The sequence below is a fragment of the Ptychodera flava genome, unplaced genomic scaffold (assembly GCF_041260155.1).
Source record: "Ptychodera flava strain L36383 unplaced genomic scaffold, AS_Pfla_20210202 Scaffold_40__1_contigs__length_1388640_pilon, whole genome shotgun sequence".
Taxonomy (NCBI): domain Eukaryota; kingdom Metazoa; phylum Hemichordata; class Enteropneusta; family Ptychoderidae; genus Ptychodera; species Ptychodera flava.
In genome coordinates, this window is record NW_027248362.1 from 175,707 (window position 1) to 196,338 (window position 20,632).

The 20,632-nt window shown below is 37.1% G+C and overlaps 1 protein-coding gene across 4 annotated transcripts in view; it reads right to left on the reverse strand.

Annotated features, from left to right (window-relative positions):
* LOC139127975 (endosome/lysosome-associated apoptosis and autophagy regulator family member 2-like) overlaps positions 1–20,632 on the reverse strand; it is a 236,864-nt gene that overhangs the window by 130,828 nt on the left and 85,404 nt on the right. For all 4 annotated transcript variants that reach the window (XM_070693825.1, XM_070693826.1, XM_070693823.1 and 1 more), the window contains exons 6-8: positions 12,400–12,590; positions 5,143–5,222; positions 4,562–4,650 (exon numbers count right to left, since the gene is read on the reverse strand). In XM_070693825.1, the coding sequence (XP_070549926.1) occupies positions 4,562–4,650; positions 5,143–5,222; positions 12,400–12,590 (360 nt within the window). The remainder of the gene's footprint in view (positions 1–4,561; positions 4,651–5,142; positions 5,223–12,399; positions 12,591–20,632) is intronic.

Below are 20,632 nucleotides of genomic sequence, written 5' to 3' on the forward strand. Positions count from 1 at the left end.
GGGCAAGTTGTAAACAAAATTTGCATACTTCCACAAAAGCTTCGCCGAGTGTCAAGATCGATTGATATCAGTTACTCAAATACACTGTATACTCCCGCATCACAGTTGGGATGTTAAGTTCGTTCAAATTTCCCAGGCTTTCATTTGGTAGACACAACTAAAACACAACTAACCAACAAACACCAAAATTACCGTATGAAACAATTTTAGTGTTTGTCCCGATTGTGCAAAGTCGGGATGATTAAATCATGATTAAATCTAGTGAACATTAATGTTTCTCGGATCGAAATGAACTCGTCTGTCTGTTTATGATTTGACCAAATACTGCGTAGCGGAAGACCGTTGCCAATGGCTTGACAGTGATGCCTACTCGTGTCAGATCCGCAAAACAGAAAGGATCGCGTTGAATTTTCTAGGAGCAGGCTCAAGTTGGCCACAAGTAAATTGCTTTGTAGAGATTTGTCGTGAAGGAAAGCCACCGGGTGTGAGAATGAACACGAATAGAAAACCAATACTACCGCTAGGAAAACTCTCATGTCAATGAAAGCAACTCGGATCTTTTTGTTGTCGATGTTATCATGAATGGAGGTAGCTACCTCCATGATGTTATGAAACACAATAATGACTCTTTGCAAGCCCCCACCTTTCTAAAATATCAACTGTCTGATGTGACCCAAGTAAAATTGTTGTAGCTGGAGACATGTTTTGGTGAAAATACATTGATTTGTCTAAGATTTATTATTATTATTATTATTATTATTATTATTATTTTACTGTGACATCATCGTGAAACAAATGATCGGCAGCGTGCTTTGTGGCAATGGAATAACCACAATTTCGTGGTTATATAGTGGCCACATTCAAACATTTTCCTAGTTTAAAGTATGTCCGACAGGTGATACACCGAGAGAGAGAGAGAGAGAGAGAGAGAGAGAGAGAGAGAGAGAGAGAGGGGGGGAGATTGTATCCAAGAAGCCGACTATACTTGCTTTTGTAGTGACTCTCTTTGTTCGTTTATTTTTTTTTTGCTTGTTGTTTTTTGCTTTTCTTTGCAATTTCGCTGGTTTAATTGCTTGTGTTACAGATTAATTGACGTTACTGGATCTTTGCGTTGTTCATTATGTTCCCTCCTTGGTAACGGAGCTACGTTTCGAATCAAGAATTACGTATAGAAATGTTTGATATATTAGTGATGAACCTTTGAAAAAACTGAGAATATTTTGATCCACTTTGACTATCCCCATTGATCCGGCTTCAAAGTCAAGTAGTAAACCCAGTGATGACTCGTCATGGAATGATGGATGTTGATGTTTTACTTCGGGAAATGTTCTTGAAATGTTATGAAATTCTATCGGGGAATTAGTAGTTACTGAATGCTATATTTTTACGACCATGGTATATTGTACAAAGGCAAATTTAAAGGGAGGCAGTACAAAACAGAATAGCAGCCTTAGTTTCGTTTTAATTCAATTAAATTTCCGTTACCGTTTGCGCGACATCTCCGTCATAAGATAGTTCACCATTGGTCTGTACGTGGTCTGTACACTTTTCGGCCGACGGGACCGTGGTTTCTGTACATGGAGGTAGAAAGAAAGAGGGACCTCCATGGTCTGTATAATGACCGACGAAGAGAAAGGACGTAGCTACACTTTGTTACGTGCAGAGAAAACGAACAAAAGGGTGAACTCAGCAAATAACGTTTAAACAGAATTATTACAAAAATAAAACTAATTGCTAAGTCAGGGATAGAGTACAAGCTTTAAAAGTGTACAGACTACTTATCTCAGCTGGGACGGCAAAGCTCCAGTCTCAGAGTTGTAACAGTCAGTCGAATGAATGAACAGTCCTTTGGCTTGCAGGCTTGAAGCTGCACAAAGTCCACAGTATAAATCCAGCGTTGACAGTGAAGGTCTTGAAAAGTCTTGAGAATGACTACTGCTGGAGTTTAGTAACACACAAGAGACACGATCCCAAAAGTCTGACTGGAAGCTGTGCACGTCCCTTTTATAAAGGCATGTAAGAACAATCTAGAACTTTTATTGACATGCTAATTACTGTTCTAAAATTATCTCCCTTACACAACTAATCAACTTTCCAGAACATTCCAAACATGACTAATTGAATTCAAGGTTGTGAGGTCATCAAGGGCAGTGACCTTGGGAATGTTCTAGACTAATTGAACTCAGGTCATGATGAGTGTGGGGGGAATGAACTACATAACAACTTGCCTAAGTCTGACGCATCTGTGGCAATTAGATATCAAAACAGAGTAGAAGAATTACAGGAATAAACTTCAGCAGACTGTCGCGTTAGTTTTGAGGTTGTCGCGAGATAGAAGCAACGCGTCCATGACGTGTAGATCGTGGACTTGAGCTTGGAAAGCCATGCTACAGCGTATGCCCGAGAAATTCCAAACGACCAGGGCCAGTCTTAGTCTTGGAGGTAACATAACGCTTCATAATCAATTGATTTTCTCTCACAATGATAAGGAAAGTACTTCATTTGGCCTCAATTTTATAAGACATTAGGGGACAAAATATTTCTTCCTGACCCCAAAATGTTTGTATCCATTACTTTACATGAAAATTCAAAGCTGACACCGTCGCCACTCAACTGCTTAGATGCTTACGTAATGAATGGCGTTCGCGCATACATGCATACCTAATAGTATACGTTGTTTATTCCTGTTTATCTATGCATACATGCATAAATTAAGTGTCTAGGTACTTTACTCCCATCCTCTTGCCACAGACCCTGAGAGTTTCAGCCCTTTCCGTCTACTACCTTATGAGCGGCTAACAAGGTATTTGGTCAGGGCGATAAGTCCTCGCGTTGGTGATCGGCAGAACAAATTAATGAAGGGGATTAGGGAGGGAAATTAACAGATATAGACTGTTTTCTTTGAAATGCTATACACAGATAGCTAGGGTAAAGTAATAGGTACACACTAGACATGGGTAAGGCTTGTAAATTAAAAAAAGTTTACCACAAGACATTTATTGATCATATTCATAACTTCTACACTAATAATTCTTGCCACACCCTGTGGCTTTACACATAAGTTTCAATGTTGCAATGATGTCACTTGTGATATGCAAACTACAAGCCATAAATCACTTGCTTACACAATCCAAGATGCTTGCCGCAAAAACAATCCTCTTTAGGATTTTTCCAAAAGTCAACAAATTTGAGTATCACTGTTGTGAATGTATATAGAGCTTAGAAGAGTGGCGGATGGCTCATTAATATACTTGCTTGTCACGTTTTTACTGTGCTTATATCATCCCTAACCACCGTAGAGTTTGGATCAAGATTGCCCTATACAAACCAGTTAGCTGTATTTTTCTAGTGACTTAGCTGGTCTTGTAGTCTTGTGCACAGACTCAGTAGAGTTAAAACGAACAACTTAGGAGGTCGGACTAGTCTCAGTCTGCCATGCTTCGAATGTGAAGTTTCTCGATGTCAGAGTCGCATGTTTTGAGGCATCAGTGAGTTCCCGCAAACGTGTTGCCGCAGTGTTTGCCGCAATAAAACAATGGGAAGTGGGCATGAGACAATAGATACCGCAGACCTTGCGGCAGAGAACAATGCTACTGCACAGTTACCGCAAGTTTGCCGCATACCGAAAAATGCGGTTACAAGTTATGTGATTCTGGTACTGTATTGGACCTCCCTAGGTGGTTTCTTTTGAACCATAATTGTGTACTCTTCATTCATGACATCATATGAGAAGACCCAAATTTGACCTTTCAGAAAACCCCAGTTTTTCTCCTTTTCCCTTGTATTATGACTCTGTTTGTGAAAGTTTCCTTTGAAATTATGGTTTTTACTATCAAACTAAGTAGTTGCAGGCCAAATTTTGATTCTAGCAAAGAAGATAAAATTTGGACTCAAGGACAACTGGTACGTGGGACTCACATAAGAAAAGCCAAGCCTCAGTGTATCCATGATGTATTGTACAAACAGCAACAATGTTTGCTTCATGTACAAGGGAATTTGTATTTTTGTAGAAAGGAGAGTAAAATGTTTCAATACATTGCAACTTTGTAGGAAGGAGGGTAAACTGTTTCAACATCTTACATTTTATTGCTAGCTGTAGTTTTCTGTAGATATTGTGATGTGATTTCATGAGAAGACAAAACATAAGAGTATGTAAAGACTTCAATATTTTGCTATTTTGTAACCAAGCAGAACAGAGCTATTTTATCAGCTGGCCATATCAAAAGCATGCTGGTAAAGGGCTAGAGAGTGGCAGCGCCTACAGTGACATGGCTGCAAACATGATTTACTGCACTTCCAATGCAGAGAAAACTGCATTGGAAATTCAATACCATTTGGTGATCAAGGAGCAGCATCTTGCCAATTATTTCAGGCATTTCAAAATTTCAATGGTTGCTCATGAACAGTAAATATGATAGAACAGTTAGAGCTCTACTTCCATAGTACATTGAGATACCATAACGATATCATTTGTTAAGTAATATTACTGTTATTCATGAAGAAATCAGCCAAGTATCTAGACTGGTGGTAGCAGGCTATACTATACAGATTGGCAGATTACCTGTTTGTTTTCATTACAAGGAGTGTGAGTTTCAAAGTAGTCTCTGTCAGTACATGGTTTCCGTTCAGTACAATTTCCAGACCCTGGCTCTGAAATTACAATTGCGAAACAAATTGTAGCAACAGTGCAATAAGATTACACATCCAAATTTGGGAAGGTGCACCAAATAAACTGAATTTCATGATATCAATATGCATGGTACTGATAAAATTCAATAATGGTGTTTTTGTTACATAAAGACTTAATTTCCTTTGAAATTTGCCCATTTACAATTTATTCTAATATCTTTTCTCAGAAGAAAATGATCGAAGCACAATTGTCAGTTACAACTTCTTGCACAAAGGTGACTTCTCAACCACGTTTGTCTATAGAATATATCATTGTAGCAACTGTACCATGATAGAAGACTTTTGTGTCAGATGACGTTTGTTACTCAGACTGAATTTGTCTGAGCCAACAAGATGTGAATATGAAGTAACTCTCAAGAGCAAGGAAGTGCGAATCCACTTGTTGGTGTTCATCCTTAGAATACTAAATCATAGCATTGCCAAGAGAAAACACTGACATGCTTATCTACTTACGAGAGTAATGAGTATCTGGACACTTCTGACATTCACCTGATCCAGTCACAGAAAACGTGTCAGCAGGGCAATCCTCACAGCTAATAATGACAAATATAGAAGTGTTTATAAGTAAGTAACTACACTTTATTTAAATGAGGGTAATACTAAAAGCTAATGCTGATCTTTCAAGTGGCCCTCAAAAGAAACGAAGTGTACTTCATGATGTTAACATGATACTAGGGTAAATGTCTGAGTATAACACATACCTGAGATCTCATTTGCAACGCATCATGGGGTCTGTCAATTATTTGATGTTGGTGGTGTAGCAAGTGATTTTCTTTTAATTGTTAAATTTATCCAGTAGTTACTTTAAATGTAAACAATGCAATTTTTGTGAACCTTTGCAAAACTTTTGGTTTTGTATTGTTTACAATTCATTTGTTGTCTTTCACCAGTTTGTTCATATGTCAATGGAAAATTGACAACTTAATATGCAAGGTGTCAAACAATGTGTGATCAAATTATTATCCCAATATGATGTCAAATGTCAAAATGGAAGCAGTGGATGCAAACGAAAAAAGTTGCTGATATGAAATTTTAATCAATTCTTCAAAATTGACAAGTCATCGTTGATGACACAGTCCCCACTTGTTAATGGGTACTTTGATTACATGTCCTCAGAGAGGATAGAGTCATCTTCATTAATTAGGTCTGTGATAAAAATACTGCGATACAGATGGTGCTCAATGGCCAAGAATGAGTTCCATGGTGATGAAAACATAAAACCAATGTAGGCAACCATCCTAAAGTTCATAAAATGAGTCAACTAGGAATTAATCAACAGGATGTTGTAAACACTTTTGCATACAATCCTAACACTTAACAGATTATCACTGTTACCATATTTCTTGATGCAGTATTTACAACACTATGAGATCAACATCTGTATCAAGGTTCATCAAATTTGACGTTGTATTAATTTGTGGCTATATCACTCTAATTAGGAAAGTTCATTACTTATGCAATTAAAAATAAATGAAAATGACACTGATAAATGTCTTTTTCAATGTTAAAGCAATGTGAGCTTAACATCTGTACAAAATTTCATGAATTGATGCAGTATTTCTTGACATATCAGCCTACTTACGAAACTTCAATAATTGACATGTTACTGCTACATGACGTGAAACAAATTGACGAGCATATGTATGAAATAGGTCAATGTCCTTGTACCAACTTTGAATGATACTGGTGGAAATATGTCTGAGTTATGGCTCTGTACATTCGAAAATTGTAACAAAATCACAGCCATGCAGCGATATTTGATCTTACTGTTTAAAAAATCAGCACGTACGGTATGTAAACATAAGTCAAAGTCCATGTACCAACTTCGAATAAGATCAGTTGAGACTTGCCAGAGTTATGGCTCTCGACATGAAACAACCATAACAAAATTGCTACCATGTGGCCATATTGGACCATCTCGTGAAACAAATCAACATACATATGTATAAATAAGTCAATGTCCTTGTACCAACTTTGAATAAATTCGCTTGATACAAGTCTGAGTTATGGTTCCGGACATGAAAAATTCAGAAAAAAAAATGGCACCACTGCGGCCATATTGGATTGTATCACAAAACAAATCAATGTGCATATGTATGACATAGGTCAATGTCCTTGTACTATGTTTCAATAAAATCCGTGAATATAATCAGTTGAGATGTGCCCAAGTTTTGGCTAAGGACATGAAAAAATTGTAACAAAATGGCTCCATGCAGCCATATTGGATCATATCATAAAGCAAATTGACCTACATATGTATGACATAGGTTAATGTCCTTGTACCAACTTTGAATAAAATCGGTTGAGATATACCTGAGAATTATGGCTCTGTACATGAAAAAATCGTAACAAAATGGCCGCACGGCAGCCATATTGGATCGTATCACATAACGAATTGACATGCATATGTATGACATTAGTCAATCTCCTTGTACCAACTTTGAATAAATTCGCTTGATACATGTCTGAGTATTATGGCTCTGTACATGAAAACATCATAATAAAATGGCTGCCTGGCAGCCATATTGGATGATATCACAAAACAAATCAATGTACATATGTATGACATGGGTCAATGTCCTTGTACCAACTTTGAATAAAATGGGTTGAGATATGCCTGAGTTATGGCTCCTTACATGAAAAAATCGTAATAAAATGGCCGCCTGGCGGCCATATTGGATTGTATCACAAAACAAATCGATGTACATATCTATGACATTGGTCAATGTCCTTGTACCAACTTTGAATAAAATCGGTTGAAACATGTCTGAGTTATGGCTCTATACATGAAAAAATCGTAATAAAATGGCCGCCTGGCGGCCATATTGGATCGTATCACAAAACAAATCAATGTACATATCTATGACATTGGTCAATGTCCTTGTACCAACTTTGAATAAAATCGGTTGAAACATGTCTGAGTTATGGCTCTTTACATGAAAAAATCGTAATAAAATGGCCGCCTGGCGGCCATATTGGATCGTATCACAAAACAAATCAATGTACATATCTATGACATTGGTCAATGTCCTTGTACCAACTTTGAATAAAATCGGTTGAAACATGTCTGAGTTATGGCTCTTTACATGAAAAAATCGTAATAAAATGGCCGCCTGGCGGCCATATTGGATTGTATCACAAAAAAAATCAATGTACATATCTATGACATTGGTTAATGTCCTTGTACCAACTTTGAATAAAATCGGTTGAAACATGTCTGAGTTATGGCTCTTTACATGAAAAAATCGTAATAAAATGGCCGCCTGGCGGCCATATTGGATCGTATCACAAAACAAATCGACGTGCATCTGTATGATATATGAAGTAATCCTTGTACCAAGTTTGAATGAAATCGCTCTTTGCATCTCTGAGATATCTGCGTGAACGGACGCATGCACGCACGCACGCACGCACGCACGCACGCACGGACATGACCAAACCTATAAGTCCCCCCGGACGGTGTCCGTTGGGACTAATAAATATTCATTACTAATGATCGGAATTCTTTAAAAATACCGTCAATGACACTGTGGCTTTTCTATGTTTGGCCAGGTCAGGTAATTGGTTGTTGGCATATTTATATATAATCCCATGGTATTTTTCTCTGTTTGACGTCATCGCATACGAGTGTTTTTCGCAGAGCCATACAACTTTGAGCCGAAGGTGAGAAGTTGTGTGGCTCCACGAAAAACACTCGTATATGATGACGTCAAACAGAGAAAAATACCATGGGATTATATATTTATCACATGAACAGTCTTCTTATTTTTCTTTTGACGTAGATGGATCAAAATTATCGTAATAAATTGTATGAATTTCGTCGCGATTTGTGTTTTACTTATGCGGATTACTTTCATTTAAAGAGTAAAGCGGTCCGTAATCCAGGAGATACTTTCATTCATAAATCCCATCAAGCTGAAATTGGATACATCAAATGGTATCTCCACCAACCAAACGTACGGATTCGGTCACGTGAACGTTTCAATCCTTGTCTCGCCCTGTACCGATGCCAAGGCAAGTAAGTGAGCCATCGGTGGACATAACTTTCATCGTGCTAGGGACGGATAGCTATAGTATTCAGAGTTCTTTACAATATTTACAAATGGATTTATGAAGTAAATGCAACGACACGATCGAAACAGTAATTCTCATTCTCAGAGATTCCGTGGCTTTTCAAAACATCACACAAGTTTACGTCCATGGCGAGCGCGAAAGATTCTGTTCGATGACATACAGAGTGTACCTCATCATTGCATGTTTATGCCCACAAAGCTGCCGTCACCGGTCTCTGTCATGCCGGTGTTGACTCATTAATCCCAATCTCGGTCGTCAATGTTTTCGTCTTAAGGACTTTGATGTTTGTAGTGACATATATCTCACCCGCAGATACATCCTAATTTTACTCGACGAAAACTCTGTTTTGAGTGTTGTCTGAGTCAACTTTCGAAGTACATCTGATTCCACAGCGCTGCACTGCATACCATACAGCTCAACAGCTGATGTACAGCCCTACGCCACACTACAGGTTTGATTCCGAGCGAGAAATTACGGAACTTGTATGATGAAGGAAATTTATCGTTGTTAGTCAAATGACTTTATGCTTGTGCCTCCTATGTCACTTTCCCGAAGATTATACTGTACTCATTTATTCAGTTAAACTTCCGTTGAGATGTGGATTTCAGGTTTATCGCCAACCGGGATCGTCAGGTACGACGTCCACATTATACGACGCGACTCGACTGGCGCTGCGACGTTACTAAGCTAAACGATCAGCGGTATCCCCATTCGATTCTCGGGAACAGTCAAAATTTTGATGGACATGCCTTCTATGTTTCCATGTGTGGATTTATCGGGTCACCTTTTTGTAAAAATGTCATGAAAGCACGGCATCGATCACGACAAATCGGTGTATATTAACGTCGCGACCCGCATGTATCTGTGTATGAACGGTAGCATGCAAGAAAAAAGTTCCGGTTGATGACGTACAACAGGGGTAATTCGGATTTCTTATCCGTCCTGTTCTACGTCACACAGGTGGGAATTCGGGCCAGTTCATGTGATAAAGTTGATTATGTAGGGACATGAGATGGGATTTGGACCAAAAGAACCCAAAAGATGATTAAATGTATCAATTAGAAAAATTCTAAGCTACAGTATAAACTGCCTAAAGTTAGTTCAATGTGGAAAAAAGTTAAATAATTCAGAAATAAGAATTAACAATCCGGAAATAGTAATAATGCACTTTCCTGCTGACCTGAGTGCATGTGAAAAACACAACCTGGCGTCTGTAAATTAAAAGTATACCAAGTGAACATTTTAAGTCATTATTAAATGTTTTTTATGTAATTTCCAAAGACTCAAAGACTCCTATGAAAATCATGAAAAATGCTTATCTGCTCTTGTGTTTGTAAAACCTCACGGCTGATAATTGTCATAGTATTGAAAAAAAATAAAAGTGATGAAATTACTGTTTTCAATGGGCATATTTTCCTTCAAATACATGACTCTGTACAGAATATATGCTAAATGTGTTTAAAAGTAATTTCTTTTCAAAAAACAATTTAATCTGTGACCAAAGAATTTTTATTCTTTGAGTTTAACATATTCAAATAATCGTAATCATACCTATCCATAACATGAGGTCAAAATTCATAATACACTAGTTACAATGTATAAACATAGACACAAAACAGCACAGAACAGACAGTAAAGCACCAGTACACACAACAAAGTCAAATTCATGAAAGAAAGATATATGGACCTCTGGGCAATAGGCCAAGAACATTGCAGTTTGTTCAATCATCTTGTGCAGTGCAAAATTTAAAAAATGACTGAAAAACAAGTCATTGACAATGACACAGTCCCCACTTGTTAATGGGTTCTTTAACCCTTTCACCACCATGGTTTGGCCTGATCCAATTGTTATCGATGGTGGTAGTGGAACTGTTTACAGGGAATTGGGGTGAACAGGTTAATTACAAGTCCTCTGAGAGGATAGAGTCCTCTTCATTAATTATGTCTGTAGTTAACCCTTTTCCTGCCAAGTCCATATTTCACCATCAGGTCAAGATGCTTAAGATTAATGAAACACAACATATTCCATATGGTGTATTTTAACATAATACTGTACATTTGAAAGCTGTTGAAAACAAAAATACTGTAAACTTGATTTTTTGGGACTAAAGATGTTACTGACTTGGCTGATGGGGAAGTGATACTGTCTGGCAGGAAAAGGGTTAAAAATACTGCAATACAGATGGGCCTTAATGGCCAAAAATGAGTTCCATGGTGGTGAAAACAAATAACCAATGTAAGCCACCATACTATTTACAAAAGGTCATTAAATTAAAGTGGCACTCCCACTTGGTAACATTTTTAAAACACATTTTTTTAATGCCAACGGTCAATATTTGATATGGCGACTGCACACGGATCACGAGATATCGTTAAAAACATGTCCTCAAAAAAGTAAAAGTTTGAATTCCGGTGGCCCACCTAAATTCAACTTCCGAACACCGAACGTTCGGCACTGCGGCCATTGTCAACTAAGGTATGGAGTACGAGTCTACGCTAACGCTGCTGTACGCCACAGTACCACTCGTGTCGGTGACCGGTCATGCCCCGTGGGAGAAGGCAGAGTCTTACTGACTTGGAGAAAAACGTAAAACAAAGTTTGCTGATTCCACCAGAATTCACATAGGTGACTAGCACCGATACCAGCGGTTGATACATAGCGGCCGCCACGTGGTACGCACGCATACCACGCGGCGGTCGCTATGTACTGAACCACGCGTAACTGTGTGGCAGACAACAAAATGTAGTCATCAGAGGCGGCTAATATTTTACATGTAAAAACTGATATCTGTGTGGTATTGGTTAAAAATATAATAGAACTGACTGAGAATAATGAAAACTACAAAAACTAAGGAGAAGTTTTAAAAAAAACTTAGCTTAAGTGAAGGCATAATGCTGTATATAAAGTCTTTGCAGTGGGAGGTAAAATTGCGTCGTTCGAACTTATTATGGACTCCCTGGAATATCGTAATCAGCACAACAACAAACCTTCGGGGATTTCGGGTCATAATCAGAAACAATCGTGAAACTTGGGGATGTGAAAAATAGGCTCGGGATATGACATGTTTTTATCAATATCTCGCAATCCGTGCGCAGTCACCAGGTCAAATGTCGACCGTTGGCATTAAAAAATGTGTTTTTATATGTTACCAAGTGGGAGTGCCTCTTTAAAATGAATCGATTAGTACTTAATCGACAGGATGATGCCAAATATTTTTGCATCCTAACCTAACACTGACAGATTATCACCGGTACCATATTTCACAAAGTTTGAGGCAGTACTTTGGACATTCACCCTAAAAAACAAAATTCCATTATGTAAATGCAAACTAGCAATTAATTTGTAAATGATAACACTTAGTGTCATTGATTTTACAGATATTATGATACACAACATTAATGGAAGTCTTGACTATAATATGCTGTTGTGAACTTTCAAATTGTGTCTTCCAGCTATCAGTTACCATATTGTGGGTGCAGGATGCAGCTTCTATTCAGGATACAGCTTCAATTAGTTATTTTTTAGTATTATTACGGCAGCAAATCACAGCAAATGAAATGCAATTGCAGTGGGATAAGTTATCCCAGTTGTTTACATAGATATTAAAAAAAGGCACATTACACTAGAGTACTTACAATCTGGATCCTTCATCTCTGGCAAACGTACCAGGTTTACATTTGGTACACTCAGATGTATATGCTATGCCCATTACTTCAATCTCTTTTATCAATACTGGTTTCACCTTCTTCTTATTGTTACCATCATCATCAAAGTCCACACCCATAGTTTTCCAATATATCACGTTTAAACCTGATTTCAAATACATCTTAAAATAATGAAAATGAACAGAGGTTACACAATTTGTAACAATCATAATTATTTCAAAAATACCTTCAAGGACAGTGTGCTTACATCCTGTTTGAGTTGGTCCATTCAAGAAATATTTAAATAAGAAAAACAAGAATGACAAAAGCAAATAAGATCAACTTTAGGAACATGAATATCAACTTCTATAGCAATGGGACAAGCAGATCCTACATGCATTTTCAATAAAAAACATCAGCCAGAGAAGGCTTGACAAAAAGGAAAGGTTGGAGAGTGGGAACAAATAATGTACAAAGGATCAGGTAAAAAAAAAAATGCTACCTCTTCAGTCTTCAAGACCCCCCTGGATATCAAATGTTCCACCCCTTGGTATCGACCATTTGCACAAAAAGTTACAATGGCCAGATGGCAGGAAATGTAAGATATATGTCAACTATTTACAACCTTGGGGATTTTTTAATGAATGACATCAGTGCTATCATTTGAATGTAAACATCACTCAATATGATGGTTCAAACAGGGTTTGAACTCACAACGTACGGCACCAAGTCACCTAGAGGAGAACCCACAGACAAAACCACTCGGCCAAATCTCCAATCTCAAAAAATAGATTGGTTCAATAACCGAGCTACATTGTTACAATTTTTGACAGCGACCCCTCCACACGCTGTAGAGTTCATGAAGCAGTCAAACGCTTGTACGCTCACTATCATACATCACAGACAAACTTTATCGAAGCGAAGCAATGAATAAATCGCTTAATTAAACTACATGGGCGAAAGACAGCCTTGGGGAAAATTCTGTCCAGCAGCAGAGCTATCAACCCAGGGTAGAAAATATGGTTGTTTCAACAGGGTTCGAACTCACAACGTACGACATCCAGTCACCTAGCGGAGAATTAAGCCACATACAAATATCATTTAGTTCATCTGTAGGAACCTGTATACCAAATTTCAAAGTTATCAGATGAGTAGTTTTGGAAATACACATTTTTTGACCAAAAATGGCCAAAATTGCCCCAAAATACAAAATTGCAGATTTCACCATAATTCAATAAATATCAATGAGATCATCTATAGAAACCTGTAAACAAAATTTCAAAGCAATCAAATAAGTAGTTTTGGAAATACACATTTTTTGACCAAACATGGCAAAAATTGCCCCAAAAATACAAAATTACAGATTTCATCAGAAATTCAATATATATCACTAAGTTCATCTACAGAAACCTGTATACCAAATTTGAAAGCTATCATACCAGTACTTTATGAGAAACACATTTTTTGACTAAAAATGGCAAAAATTGCCTTAAAAATGCAAATTTGTATATTTCTGCACAATTTGAACAAGTTGGAAATAGATCATCCCTTGGGACCTATGTACCAAATATCAAAGCTATCTGACTGGTAGTTTTGAAGAAGAAGAAGATTTTTAAAGATTTGTTTACAAAAACGACAAAAATTGCCTTAAAAATACAAATATGCAAATTTCACCACGATTTGAACAAATCTTACTGAAGTCACCCTAAGTAAACTGCACATCAAATTTCAAAGCAATCAGACGAGCGGTTTCAGAGAAGAAGATTTTTTTACCAAAAACAGCAAAAATGCCCCAAAAATACAAATATGCAAATTTCACCACGATTTGAACGAACTTAAGTGAGGTCACCCCAAGTGAACTGCATATAAAATTTCAAAGCAATAGGACTTGCGGTTTCAGAGGAGAGGGCAATTGTTGACGGACAACGACAGACGACACTGACGGACAACGACGGAAAATCAACCTATTTGATAAGCTCCGCGTCGCTTACAGCGGAGCTAAAAATTATAAATCTGAAAATTTACTCAGAAAAAAAAATTAGCACAGCTTTCCTCATTTGGAAATTTTTTTTTTAGAAATTTACAATTGAAAAAAAAAATGTGCACAATTTCATTGTGACCACACCCCTCCCAAGATCTAATGGTCAGTCCCTTAGTTTGAGCAGGTCTGTTAATATGTAACAGTTCATAAACAATGACAGGAAATGACTCAAGGTCAGTGGAGTATCCTGTTTCAGTCATTGGCATGCCACCACTCCTGATGAACATTTGCAGAATTTCCCTTTTTCTTACCTCATTTGCACATTTTTGACACTGACGTGTTCATTTGAACTACGTCACATCTCAAATCCTGCATGTACACCAAATACTGAGATGGTAGCTTAGGCGGTATGGGAGCTTTTGTGTGTGACCACGGAGGTAGCAGAAAAGGAGTCACAACTCGGCGGAGATCAAAGGGACCATGAGTTTTGCCGCTGTTTGCCTTACAAACTACTCCATTAGCACCAACGGGACTTGCGAACGCGTTTTCCTCGGATTTAGGAAACAAGATTAAATTCGTTTGGGGTCGTTCGGGTGTTTTGGCCGTCCCTCGGCAGTTGACAGGTATTCAAACATGGCGTCACGTGCCCAAGCATCGCATCGGGAAGTTCGAGTCGTTCCACTGATTTTGATGTACACGATGTTAAAGAGGTCGAGGAACAGATAATTGAGGAAGGGAGCTTCTGTATCGGCAAAGGCGCGGAGACTGAGTTGATGATAGCTTGCAATCACAAAAAAATGCCATACATCGTAGAGCACTCTGCATTGTTAACACGCCAACTTTTTTCCAAATCGCAATTCTTGATTCTTGCCGTGTTTTATCATGTTGTACAGGCATTAATGATAAGGTAAAATAAGAAAGCATAGCTTTTAACTGCTACGTCCATGACTTTAATGAATGGTCGCGATATAAAAACAACACGTACGTATACTATGCATTGAAACAAAGCGTCGCCTATGGCGCGGTGTCGCATCATAAACACCAGGAAAATGCTACAAGTTTAACCCACGCTCACCGCAGTGGTGCTGTCCGCTGCACCATACTCAGTACATGATTGAAAAGTTCGTGATCAGAACTTCCATTCTAAAAAGGAAAGGTTCCTGCGATCGAATGTAAAGTATATTAAAAACGACGTTAAATTACCAAGATTTTGAGAATGAAAAACTTAAATTCCTTATAACTTAACTTTTTGTGGACGGAACGTGTCGGTTCTTACCCTATCATGATGCACTTGACATAAGCTACGCAAATACAGTCTTTGCGCATGCGTTGTGACATTCTGGAGAAACTGAATCGGATTAGCAAACCCAGGTTAATTTCACTCGGTTCGGTTGCGAAGGTACCGTTGGCAACGCAGACGGCGGGAAAGGGGTGTTAAACAATGGACATAAATGGATTAAACCAATGGTGCACACTAGTTATAAACGTAATTATCTCAGTTGTGACTCCTTCTCTGCTACCTCCATGGTGTGACGGATATACATCTGCACGTACATACCCACATACATACAGACATACAGACGCAACTGACTCACCATATAAGCTCTTTTTGGTATTTATATAAATACCAAATATGAGAAAAAAAAAATAATTAATTTCCTTGAGTACTGTCATTGTATCACCACTTAATATAGCATGTGCAACTGCCTTTGGTCAAGTCCTTCAAGCTGTATATGCTAATCTGTGAAAGCTTATTAGATATGCAAATTATAAATAAACTGACATGAAAATGCGAAATGACTTAATATTGTTATAACCTGGTATAATCATCAATGTACATGGCATGTTTTGTTCTCATTTAATACGCAAATTAGGAATTGGCTGAAGTAAAAATGTTAAATGACTTTCAATAATGTAGTGTCTTTAAAGGCCAGGGCGGAGTATAACATTAGGGGAAGACTGCATTAACTTGCATGGTACCTGAAACCTGAGTCCTTGCCTGACCAACTCGGGTGACAAACAGAAGACTTTAATCCCCTAAGGTGTAAATGTTCCATTGTTATGTTTATCTAATCCAGCTGGTGCCATTGTAGGAAAGGCAGGTCTGTGAAATTGATCCTCTAGGGAAGTAGGGTATTCCTAAGTTAATGGAGCTTTCCCGTAATGAATAGCTAGCTGCCCCTGTTGGAGTTAGTTCATGCAAAGCGTGGCTTGGGTAGCGTCATGCTCGATCGCTCCGTAAAAACCATGCCAAAATGGTCCCAGGTGAAGAAACTTAGGCGTCCATGCAATATACCTCACTATGAATGTCTAGTGATTGAATGTATTGATAAAATTTTCTGATTTGAGCATAAACAAGCGACCTAACAGCCGATATAGCTCTGCTGTGTCTATGTAGAGAATAACTATTTTCGACATATGTTGATGAAGGTGGAAATCTTTGATAGCTCAATTTAGAGGCCAGAAAAAAGTAGTTAAAATAGCTGCACAAATACACAATTGAAGATTTCATAATGATTTGAATATATCACATTGGATCATCCCTAAGAACATGTCAACCAAAGCTATCTGACGAGTAGTTTTTTTTGAGAATGAAATTTTCTGACGAAAAATGGCAAAAATTGCCCCAAACAGTAAAAAATTGCAGATTTCACTATAATTTCAATATATCATATATTAAAATAATCCCTTGGAACCTGTATACCAAATATGAAACCTATCAACTTGCAGTCTTTGAAATACAAATTTTTTGACCAAAAACGGCAAAAAATGTGCCCCAAAAATACAAAATTACAGATTTCATCATAATTTTAAAATATCACATTTATAGTTCATCTGTAAGAATCTGCATATTGAATTTCAAAGCTATCAGACCAGTAGTTTTTATGAAACATATTTTTTGACAAAAAATGGAAAAAATTGCCCCAAAACTAAAACATAGGGCCAAAGTCCCTGAAGCTACTATAGACATGGATACAAAATTAAGTATTCCTGACTGTATGAAAGGATCTCACTAAGGTCATCCTAGGGACATGTAAACCAAATAGTAAAGCTGTCTGACCAGTGGTTTTGAAAAAACAAGCGACTTAACAGTTGACAGAGCTCTGCTGTGTTATGTAGAGAATAACCTTTTGTGACACATGTATTGATGAAGAAGGTGGATATCTTTGATAGCTCATTTCAGGATGGCCTGACCAAAAATGGAAAAAAAAATTCCGTAAAAATACAGATATTTCATGAGACTATATTCGTCTATAATAGCAAATAAACGAGAGTTAATTACATTCTAATTAAAGTAAACAAGACTTGCTTAAATCAAGATTTACGTCATAGAAAAACAGCATATCTGTCAGGTTATAAAATACGGATAGTTTTCAATCGGATTCGAACCCACAACATACGGCATCAGTCGCCTAGCTGAGAGGCCACAGACAGAACCACTCGGCTAAATCTCTACTCCCAAAAAAGAGTGGTTCAATAGCCGGCTAAGTTGTTACATTTTTCTGACTGAGACCGCTCAACACGTTGTAGAATTCAAAACCCTATGTTTTATAAAGAATCTTGAGCTGGTTATCTTTTAATATCAGTATTTTCAATCTATTAACCAAGCACATTTTAACTTTCAAATTAACATTGTAAGTAAGTTCTGTTGAATAAGTTGAGACTGTACGTACTCAGAGAAAGCACACTGAAGAGACAAATGTTTGTAACTTAAGAAGTTTAAGGTCATCAAAAGCATTATAAGGAATCATGTAACACTTTCATTGCACTATTATCAAGGTCACAGGACACAAAAAATAGTGTCAATGACACTGTGCTCCCATTTCACAGAGATACTAAGTAATAGTACACACATACATTGCATTCTTACAGGTTGATTACTACAAAAAATCCATTGCAAGTCCAAATTAATCTTATACCCCAACAATATGAAATGCTCCATCTCATAATGACTTTTACTCATCTGACAGAAAACAACCCTAGGATCAAGACTATCATGTTTTAAAGCAATTCAACAAATACTTTGGGAGAAAATGATTTTTTTGACATTTTGACAAAAAATGGGAAAAATTGCCCCCAAAATACAAATATGAAAATTTCACCACAATTTGAAAAATCTGACAAAGGTCAACCCTAGGATCATACATAAAAGTTTTCAAGGCAATGGGATGAGCGCTTTCAAAAAGGAAGATGTTTTGACCAAAAACGGGAAAATCTCCCAAACACTACAACTTTCAAAATTTCACCACAATTTCAAGAAATGTAACTAAAGACACTATAAAGAGCCTGCATACCAAGTTTCAACCAAATCTGGCCAGTGGTTACAGAGTTTTAGCAATTTGCAGGATTTTTCCTTTTTTTCCCCTCATTTTTATATTTTTGACTTTGACAAGTTCATTTCAACAAATTCACATCTCCATCCCTGGGTGCACCTGTCCACTAAATACTAAAATGGTATGCTGCGGTTTAGGAGTTTTAATGTTGACAAATATACATCTGCACATACCGGTACTAACTAACATACATACATACATATATATATACATAAAGACAGACAGACAGACAGATAGATAGACATGCATACATACATATATTTATTTTTACAGCTTTTAACCTCCAACAGCCAACAGACCTATCAATATCAGCTTGTTGGTAAGCATTTCACTATGAACTGTCAAAAAAATTGAACTTTCTAATAATTCTACACTAAAATTATTTTGGCTTTGATGATTTCCTAATTAATTCAATTATTTAAATTATTGAATTAAATTATTGAATTGATAGGGTTTATACAGTACAAAAGTTACATACAATGCAAGTCAAATTCAGTTAAAACATTCCAGCCTAACATTGCATCATTCCTATAAATAACACCTCAGCTTGGAAAAGCACAATCATCATCTGCTCATTCACACAGGCAGTACTTGACTTTGAATGAATGACCTATTACATTTCACCTGTGTAACAAATTTGAAAGCATGGTAAAAAGTACCACAAAATTCGCAAATTTCGCCTTGAGTTCACCTAGTCATCTTCAAGTCACTCCTAGGAACCTGCATACCCAATTAGAAAGTAATGGCATACATAGTTTCAAAGAAGATTTTTTAACCAAAAATCGCAAAAATTTCCCAAAAATACAAATATGCAAATTTTGCCATAATTTTGATGAATTCTATTTTGAGTTATCACAAGGCACCCGCACACCAAATTTTTAAAGCGATCAGACCATTGGTTTAAGAGAAAAAGATGTTTTACTAAAATGGCAAAAAAAGAAAGAAAAAAAATTCATTATAAATAGAAAGCATCAAATATTGACATCAAATCTATATGTTTAAATGAGTTGGGCCTAAGGTACCTAAAACCCAAATATGACAATGATCAAATAGGTAGTTCCTGAGTAATTGATTTTTGACCATTTTCGCTGTTTTTTCTACCTCATTTGCATATCTATGAGACTAAAAAGTTCATTTTAACAACGGCACATCTACACCATATATGGCATCACTACACCAAAAATCAGCTTAATACCTGCAGCGGTTTGCGAGTTTTTGCGTTGGACGGACAGACATCCATACATACATACATACATACATACAAACATACATACAGACATCTCACATACAGACTTTTTTCAACCATATAACCTCCCAATTGCCATATATGTATGGCAAATGGGAGCTAAAAATGTTCCTGTGTAGCATGGGTCAATCCACTTTCAAAGCATCACTGTTATCAGTGAGAAGTGAACTGAAGTAACAAACAAATCGTATTTCCATGCTAACAGACCATGTTTGAACGACACTACAAATCTCTGCCACTATATCATGTACACAGAATGATCTGGTCTTGAAATCAAAGCACGTATAAATAGGTCAAGTAGTCAGTCATGTGACAAAGTCATATGACATATGCTAGGGTCATATCAAATGTGAGAATCTAAAATATAAAATATGTTTTTTTTATCACTTTTGTTGCCCAAAAGAGCACGTATATCTCTGATACTTCCATTCAGTGCCCCCTCCACGTTTCTAGCATTCATCTAACACACATTTCTGTTCCAAAACTCATAAAAGAGTCCACAATGCAGCATTGGTGTACCTTCCAAAAATACGTATATGGAAGGCCCCTAAAATCAATTAGTTAAAAAGGGGGTCAACAATTTCCCATATCTATCTAACATTAATCTTTTTGGCACCATTTTAACAAATTAGAACCTTGAACATGGTCTAAACATCTGTACCA